This window comes from Protobothrops mucrosquamatus, unplaced genomic scaffold (assembly GCF_001527695.2).
Source record: "Protobothrops mucrosquamatus isolate PMUCROS unplaced genomic scaffold, P.Mucros_1.0 scaffold267, whole genome shotgun sequence".
NCBI lineage: Eukaryota > Metazoa > Chordata > Lepidosauria > Squamata > Viperidae > Protobothrops > Protobothrops mucrosquamatus.
In genome coordinates, this window is record NW_015386612.1 from 383983 (window position 1) to 393294 (window position 9312).

At 34.2% G+C, this 9312-nt stretch overlaps 1 protein-coding gene across 2 annotated transcripts in view; it reads right to left on the reverse strand.

The window, feature by feature from the left end:
- Nucleotides 1-9312, reverse strand: part of AHCYL1 (adenosylhomocysteinase like 1) — a 50967-nt gene that overhangs the window by 16950 nt on the left and 24705 nt on the right. For both annotated transcript variants that reach the window (XM_015814605.1, XM_015814604.1), the window contains exons 2-6: nucleotides 6395-6506; nucleotides 5711-5854; nucleotides 3884-3984; nucleotides 3275-3377; nucleotides 1036-1130 (exon numbers count right to left, since the gene is read on the reverse strand). In XM_015814605.1, the coding sequence (XP_015670091.1) occupies nucleotides 1036-1130; nucleotides 3275-3377; nucleotides 3884-3984; nucleotides 5711-5854; nucleotides 6395-6506 (555 nt within the window). The remainder of the gene's footprint in view (nucleotides 1-1035; nucleotides 1131-3274; nucleotides 3378-3883; nucleotides 3985-5710; nucleotides 5855-6394; nucleotides 6507-9312) is intronic.

Below are 9312 nucleotides of genomic sequence, written 5' to 3' on the forward strand. Positions count from 1 at the left end.
GTACCTGCATGTCATAAGCATTTGAATTAAAATTACCATATTGAAATCAAATCTGATGTTTTTTAATTTTTATTTGGTGTGCGTTGGAACAGGGGTAGTCTTATACGGTGAGTATAGCCCAAACTCTATATTTTAACTGGAAAAGTTGGGGGTCGTCTTATACGCCCAGTCGTCTTATACGCCGGAATATACGGTAATTACTGTGCAAATGCAGGTAGAACATTTGTGTAATATGCACAGCCAAAACAGGAGAGTAATCATCAGCTTCTGTTCTAACTAACCTAGAACAATACAGTAGTCAACATGGAAATATTTTGCTATATTAATCATCATAAAATTTATTAGCAAAAGAAGACAGTGAAGACACAAAAAATACAGGAGGGTGTTGCTACTTAAAAATTGCAGATTTAAAAAAAAATATAACCTGATATTAGTTTATTTATTTATTTAGATAATTTATTTATTTAGAACATTTATATTGCTGTCCACTCACTTTCAGGGTGACTTACAAACAATAACAATAATTACAATCGTTACAAAGATAATATTCCAAGGTAAAAAAAAAAAGGCCAGATGTTTTCCCTAATTGACCAATCCTTAACAGACTACACACAACAATTTTATATATATATAGAAAAAGGGTATCTCAATGAAAGCTGGTAAATGAAGAGAGTGAAGAATAATGAGAGCCCCTTATGCAACATTCCAGAGCAACACTTTTCTATAACATTGAACTGGTTCTCTTGAAATGATGCCTTTTATAAAATGTTCTCTAGATGTGCTCCAATAGCCTAAATCCAGAGAATGAGGGAATTAGTTTTGTCTGAACAGGAGTGACTAGATTTAAATATTCTGCATGTTAAATATTCACCATCTGAGTTCACTGTATCATATTGTTTTCTGTGGGTTGAAGAAAAAAGCATTATTTCCACTCAGCATGCCAAAAACCTAGGCATTACTGAAGTAGCATTTGGACCCTCTGAGAGAAGACAACAAAAATGAGAACAGTGGAATTTAAGTGGAGTGATTTATTACCATATTGGGCTGCCAGGTATCCATATTTACACAGCGATCAATGCACCACCAAAAATCATCTTCAGATTCTCCTTTCCAGGCAAACACAGCAACACCTAAGAAAACAACAAAAAAGCCCCCAACTGATTTTTAAAAGCAAGGTTTCTTGCATTTTGCCCTAGCTAAACATACTACTAGCACGTAGCAAATGTAACATGCTGTTACTTCCACATATTTTAGTTATATGAATGTTGAAAATACTTTTCATGTTTTTCAATAGCTACATAGTTAAGGCAGTAGATTTGCCTACTTTAATTAGGCTAGTGGTTTTCTTGCTTTGAGAAAATGTAAATAAACAAGTTATTAGAAAAGCTATTTGTTGTTACATTTATATATAACACTAAGCCAAAATTCATTAACTATTGTTTTCTGAATAGTAAGCCAGAGACAAACTATACAGATAGTTCTCGACTTACAACAGTTTGTTTAGTGACCGTTCAAAGTTACAGTGGCACTAAAAAGTGACTTATGATCATTTTTCATACTTGCAGCATTCCCATGGGGACATGATCAAAATTCAGACACTCATATTTTGCAGTGCAGTGTCCTGGGGTCATATGATCCCCTTTTGCAATCTTCTGCCAATGAGGAAGCCAGATTTACTTAACTTTTTTTACTAACTTAACAACTGCAGTGATTCATTTAACAACTATGGCAAGGTCGTAAAATGGGGCAAAACTCACTTAACAAATGTCTCACTTAGCAACAGAAATCTTGGGCTCAATTGTGGTCATTAAGTTGAGGACTACCTATATTATGGTTTACTTCTATACATGAACCAGGCTTTAATCACCAGAAAACATATAAAAAAGTAATCTATCATTAGAGGTCATGCTAAGCCATTGTGTGATTTGTTTGCTTGTCATATGTTTAACCGGCCATTTGTTTATGTGAATCAGATCCCAATCATTATGGTGACCACTCTGATTAAAAACAGAACTGTGTACCATGTGTTTTTTCCTTTGGGAAAAAAGTTATATTAAAGCAATCCATCAGAAATGTTTACTTGGCTTTGGGTTTTCTTAGAACAGACATGTCAAACTCACGACGTCACGTGATGTCGCGCGACGTATCGGAGCTTTTTTGCCATTACCGCCAATGGGGTGGGCGCAGCTCCGGTATGATGAAACTGGCCCGCGGGCCGGCAGTTTGACACCCCTGTCTTAGAATTATACCAGTAATAATGGTCAGAGAACGAATTACTTGTTTTTCAAAAAAATCCATCAGAGCAGATTCTTGGCAGAATGTGCAGGAAGTGGAATGGTATAAAACATTTTGTGGCACCCAAAGACCAAAATATTCATTGTGACAGGAATGTTCATAGGAAAAAAATGTATGCAGAACAGAGTAAATAATTTAAAGCTAACAAGTGCTCTTTACTGTTACCTATTCTCTTATAACAGATCCAAGGGAGTCTACCTAACTTTAAAATGTTTCTCCGAAAAGATCTGGCAGCTTGGGCATATAGAGAGAATTTATAAAAATATTAGGAAAAGGATATTAGCAAAGTACTCTGACACTATTTTTTTCTAGTCTTAAAAACAAAGTAAGGAATACAATTGTATATCTTTCAATATAGCTAATGAAGTAGAGAAAATATTTTTGAATTACTTTCAAAGAAAATTATCTGAAAAGCCTACATTTGCCATCATTTTTGTATCATATTTTTGTTTCCTTGCAATGACATATTTAATTAATGCCATAATGTTGCAAACAGCATCTTCCTAATTAGAAAGCAAGTATTGTGACAGATAGTATTAACTATTGTAACTATATCTCAAGATCTAATTTTGATCTAGTATTAATCACTTAGCATCGATCCATTAGGTGGTCATTTTAATCACAGATTAAAGGCTTTTTTTTTCTATACAGCTTCCATAACATACCTATGCTCAATCTTTTACAATGATAAATAATGAAGTTTGGCATTAATTAAGTCCTCTTTCAAAATAATTGTTTTTTTCATCTGAATGAAATCCACTTATTTTTCCTGAAAATATGAAGCTTATTAGTGACAAGCTTCAGAAAACAGTTTTAATATATGAAAAAGTTAAGTATCTTCTTATATAACCAAATATCTTGATAAACTATGTATTCTTAAGTGCTGAGATCATAATGAGTAAATATTGCAAAAATGAATACATAAATAATTTCTAACACGAATTAGCACAAATTATTTGTACAGTTAGTTGATACTCACCAACCTCAGCCAAGGCAGCAGCCACTTCATTTTGAGTAGAATAAATATTACAAGCAGACCATCGGCATTGAGCTCCTAATGCACAAAGAGTCTCAATCAAGACCTGAAAGATAAAGCAAGCGTCAAATTAAAAAGCTTCAGTAATTACTAATTGGATTGGGGTAACAAAAACTCAGAATGAAAAAGCTCACAAACCAGTAGATTCCAGAAGTTTAATTTATACATCACCTGATTCTAGAGGTTTAATTACGCTATATTTGTTAATTAATGCCACAACCTTTTGCTCCTTTAAAACATAAGAAAAGGATTATCTGAGATCCAAACCATTTATTTCCACTTCTTTGAACTATTCAAGACTGCAGTTCCAATTCAAACAATTGTAGTAATCAGTTCAAACCCACATTAAATCATCAACTACTTTAGATCCAGCAGGTTCCATAAGGCCAATTGTCTTTGCAGAGTAGAAATATTTATCAAGATGACTTAGTAATCAAATTACACCCTTTATAGAACTGAGTTCCCTTGTCACCTGGAGGTGATAGATAGACTCCAGAAAATAGTAAAGATGAAAGAAGACTAAGATACAAATGGCAAAACAGGTGTACTCACTGCAGTCTGTGCTGTGATATGTGTACATCCCACTATTTTAGCTCCAGCCAAAGGTTTTTCCCCTTGAGCTCGTTTTCTTAGTGAAATCAGTGCAGACATATCTAAAAAAAAAAAGTACCTTTAACAAACCCCCATGCCAATTACTGAGCAAACAATTATCTTCAATTCCTAGAATTATATGCATGTAAAAAGCTCTTAATGTGTTTCCCCGAAAGTAAAGCCTACCCCAAAAATAAGCCCTAGCTTGATTTTTGGGAGTGAGCCTAATATAAGCCCTACCCCCAAAATAAGCCCTAGTTTTAGGGCAAGGCATACACCTAAAAATCTAGCTAGGGTGGGAGTGAGGGGATGGAGCTGCCCCACACACCCCGCACCCACTTACCTTGCAGCCAGGCCTCTCCTCGCTGGCTCACTTCTTCTGCGGCATCTTCTGCAGCTAGGCCTGCATTTCTCAGTCAAAGGCCTTTCTGGAAGCCCACTGCAGCCAAGAACCGAGCTATGGATTCAAGACCTCTACAGCCGAGAACTGAGCTATGGATTCAATCCATAGCTAGGTACTCAGCTGCAGAGGCCTTCCAGAAAGGCCTAACTGAAAAATGTAAGGCGGAATGCAGCTGCAGAAAGAAGCTGCTCCTTCGGCCGCAGAAGTGGACTGGCTGGGCAGGGCTATCGGTGAGTATAAAAGACATTCCCCAAAAATAAGACCTGGTGCCTCTTTTGGAGGCAAAAAAAATAAAAATAAGACCCAGTCTTATTTTGGGGGAAACACGGTAGAAAACAATTGCTCTGCAAAGAGAAATAAACAATTTGCCCCACTGAGGAAGGCCTTGCATCCTGTCACCTACAGCATCCTTCAGCATATCTTCAAGGGAGTTTCTGTAGCATCTTGTTGAACAGTGTGGATTTCTGTGCAGTGCCAGTCAAAGGAAGGCTATTGTTTATTACGTCCTCCACTGTACTATCTATGAGATTAGGCTCATATTATTGATGACAGGTGAATTCAAGGGGTCAGACATCAAACATTTGAATTATCTTGTAGATATGCTTCCCATTGTTAGTAGCAAGGTTGCCACTTTTATTTGTTGTCATTTAATCTCAGAACCTTAAGAACTTTTAAGTCCTTAATCTTAGCCCTGGCTTTATCTTCTTTTGCCCTCTTAGTATTTAGCAATCTTTTTTTATTACATAACTGTATTGTTATTTTGTTTCACTGTATTTTATGCTATGTTACTTCATTATGGCCCATGGTTCCAACAATAAACCATATTTACTTACTATCAACTACTTTGAATCCAAAATGTAGTATATAATAAGGCTGTACAGCAATTTGAAGGAAAAAAAGTGATTTGGGACATTTATGAAAGCACATGTGTTTAGTAGCTTTTCCTTAAGTCAAATGTGTCTTTTCCTGGAATTGCCTGACAGCAGCTGTATGAACTCAGAAAAAAAAGCACTTTCTTTAAAAGGTTGTCAACAAGGTACTCCAAATCACCTTTTCATTTGTGAGTCTAGATATCTGAACAGTCCTAGTATATATTTGAAGAATGCCGGCAACCTGAACTGAACACTGCCAAGGAGTGCTTAATTGCTGAAAATGGAACTATGTGAATAAGATCCTATTAATTTGTTAAACAAATAACACAAAAACCCCACACTGATCACTTCATAAGGATTGTGCAATACAGCTTAATTAAACTTTGGGCCTTGTTTATAGATTTACATCATTTGTGGACATTTGAAAGAGCTTACTTGCTACCAAGGTGTTTGCTGACTAATGGAATAAAATGTATGACACCCAGAGAGAAGCTTTAGCAAATTGAGCTTTACCTTGCTCAGCAATCTCTATCTCTCGGCGCCCGAACTCTGCTTGCTTGATGTTCTTAACACAGAAATTACTATTGCCTTTGGAATTCGTTTGCTGCTTTTCTCTTGGAGAAACTTCATCATCAGAGCTATCAGTGTAGGATGCCGCTATAAAAAAAAAATAAAGTTTTCAGTGAGAAGAGATATATAGATAAGAGAAACTAAGTCAATGATTATATCTTAGTATAGGAAGTAACCAAGTCAAGACTCTTTTCTGCATTATGGATAGCTACTATCTACTGAGTCCCATTATTAGTGATATTATAATGAACCACTTCACACTTCCTTCTATATGAATAAGTGTAGAGATAACAAGAAGTTTGAGGTGAAGGGTAGGAACTTTTATTTTTTAAACCAATCAGCCTCTGGGAGCTGCAGGGGATCTGGCAGGGATATGCTGACATGTCTACGAATTTTTTTAAATACATTTTCTTTGAATAACTTTGAATAACATTATTCTTTGAATAATAATCACATTAATAAATTCAGCAGCATGACTCTCTCTCTCTCTCTCTCTCTCTCTGTGTGTGTTCAAAGACTACAAGGAAGACATTGAGAGGCCAGTTGTGCTTCTTGAGCTAACTATTTCTGTATCAGCAGAAGATAAATCAAAAGGAAAATAAATATTATTAAAAGGGAGACACTTACCAGAACTATAGCTGTCTGTGGAAGACTGTGAAATGGAACGAGACAGGGATCTGCGACCAGTCTTTGTGGGAAACTTACTGAACTCCTGCATATCATCTGCAAACTGGATTTGCTATACACAAAAATTAAGAAGTTACTATTGTTTTTTTTTAAAGTCAACAAGCTTAATTCTCTATTAAAACATAAGCAATGTAAGATCCCATTCTACAGTATTCAACACGTCATATTCCAAAGAAGAATACTTCCTGTATAGATAAAAGATAGCATTTTATGCTACCAGTAAATATAAATAGATGACATACCAAGATTTGTGCTATTCAATTAATGTAAATGAAAATTCATTGCAGAATGCAATCATTGTAAATGACGTGATCATTCTATTCAATAAAGCTACATTGTAGCAAGCTTTCTCTATTAGCAGGCAATGTATCATGTATGCCTAAAAAGAAAGTAAGTATAATTATAACATTTAGGCAGCCACTCCAATTTGCACCTATAAATACAATTTGTCTCATACAAAAAATACCATATTCTTAAGCTTATTCAGTTATATTATTCAACAATGAACTTGGCACTATTCATGTAATATATTACTATATAATATTAAGGCATAAATATTATAACATTAATACATTGGTTTATAATATAAAAGTAATCATCAAATAGATTTACATTTTGAATGGAATATCTGATAAATATTTTTTCTGCAGCTATTATTTAATTAGAGTATTTAGCCAGGAGACATTTAAGTAAGAACTTATGAAATCATCTACTTTCATTCTAGATTTTAAAGACACTGAGAAATAAATTCCAATCTTCATAATACAACAACACATTTATATATTGTATGTTCTCATTAAAACCTTAGGGTGAAACTGTGATATCATAACAATAGCATCTGGCTGTGATTAACTCACAATCAAAAGTATGAGAAGTATGTCAAGACAAATATCTTCTCCATAAAATGCTTGCTTTCACATATTGTACTTAACAATATTGAGGTTTCGTTTGTTTTTACTTAATACGCTGTGTGAACTCAGCAAATGAATACAATATGAATTGTTTTAGAGAGATTGAAAACAACTTTGATATTAGTTTACTGATTGCAACTGTGTAGTAAATGTGAATGAGTGCAATTGCATGAATTCATTTATTAATCAATCTAATCTGCAAGGATGCAAAGTGAGAGGACTTAAAAAAGAAGGAAAAACAAAACAGAAGCGGTTAAACAAACCATGATTGCTTTGCTTATTTGGAAAAGTAATTCTGAATTATTCATAAAAACACAGTGAATATATAACATGGCTTAAAAGTAGATTTTCCTTCAAGATGAACTTGACACTTTCAACCAGGAGAAAATGGGGAAATCTAATTATTGTAAGGGAAACAAACAAAAAAACATGTGCATAATTCTGTATCTCAACTATTCTATAGTTGCAAAATCTACAAAACCTCTCTCATTCAATTAGACACATACACACACAAACCTTTCTGCATTGATAACTGTTGGTAGTCGGTACAAAACATACATCTATACTTATAAAGTATTAATAGCTAATCTATGAAAAGGAAATCACTTAGAATTAGGAAACCATATCATTAATAAAAAAATCTTATCCTTAACGTATAAAATTCAGGCATTATAACAACTGCTTTCACTGTAATTTGATTATTTCAATGACCTACACTTATATATTGCTTGTGTGACTTTGAAAACAGATTATTAGTGGGGATATCAAGAGCTAGAGCTGAAATTTGGGGATCTTAAGGGAAGGGGAAGAAGTTTCCAGAAGTGCAAAAATATTTCAAAACGGCACAGAAATGAAGCTTGCTCTAGGCTGCTATAAATAATTTTATTGCATTTGATCACAAACTGAAACAAGTGACTTACATAATTGAGTCAAATTGGGGTGGGGGATTTTAATGGTCAGTTTAAATAATAATATTTTATCTTGTATTCTCCACAAATGAACTATCTTTCCTGGGCAAATAAAAATGCATGCTTTTTGGAATAGCTGAGGATTAATGAGATAGGGTGAGAAATACTAACATGAATTAGAAAACATTAAATAAGTTCACAATATTAGGATTAGGTCACATCCGGGACATTCTTACTGATTTTAAGATATGGAATCCAGTTTAAGGACCAAAGAATAAATTCTTTTGATCCTGTAATGACTGAAAACACTGAATTCTAAATATATTCAAGTCTAATTATTTGTATTTTAAATAGCAAAATTTAAAACTTATAGGTTAACATAATGGGGATACCATCCTCGGATGTGGAAACTTAATGGGTGATTTTGGAACAGCCACTTGCAGCCCAACCTACTCCACAGCATTATTGTGGTGGTGCAAATTGGAGGAGATAGTGCTACACTGCATATTGCACCTTGAGTTCCAGAATGGTAGAACATACATCTAATAAATAAATAAAATGGTGGCAATGTTCACATTAGTGAAAAAAATGGAATTGCTGTTGATGTTTTTGCATTGTCAAAAATTACTATAACAGTATATATAAGTTCTTGCTTTCTCACAACAATGAAGCATCAACTCTGACTTTTTTCACCTCCAACAACAGGGTTTGTGATTGTATCAAGCAGACTTATTGGGGTTCCATTGTGAAAAGTACAGACTAGTCCAACAAGTTCCATTCATTTCTTTAGGGTTAAAAAAAAAACTAGCTTCTGGGCAAAGTTTTAATTATTAAAATCTTTATCCACAACAGTTTTCCTTAGGACTGTATTCCAAAACCAATTAGAAAGTTTTTCACATAGTTGCTTTAAAAATGTGAATTACTTTCTTATTTTCAAATGTATCTACTCTAATTGAACATTTTGTCTGAAGATACTGGATATCTCAGAGACTGTTTAGTAGAAGTTTCTTTGCAATCATCTCTCTTTTGGAGATGCAAT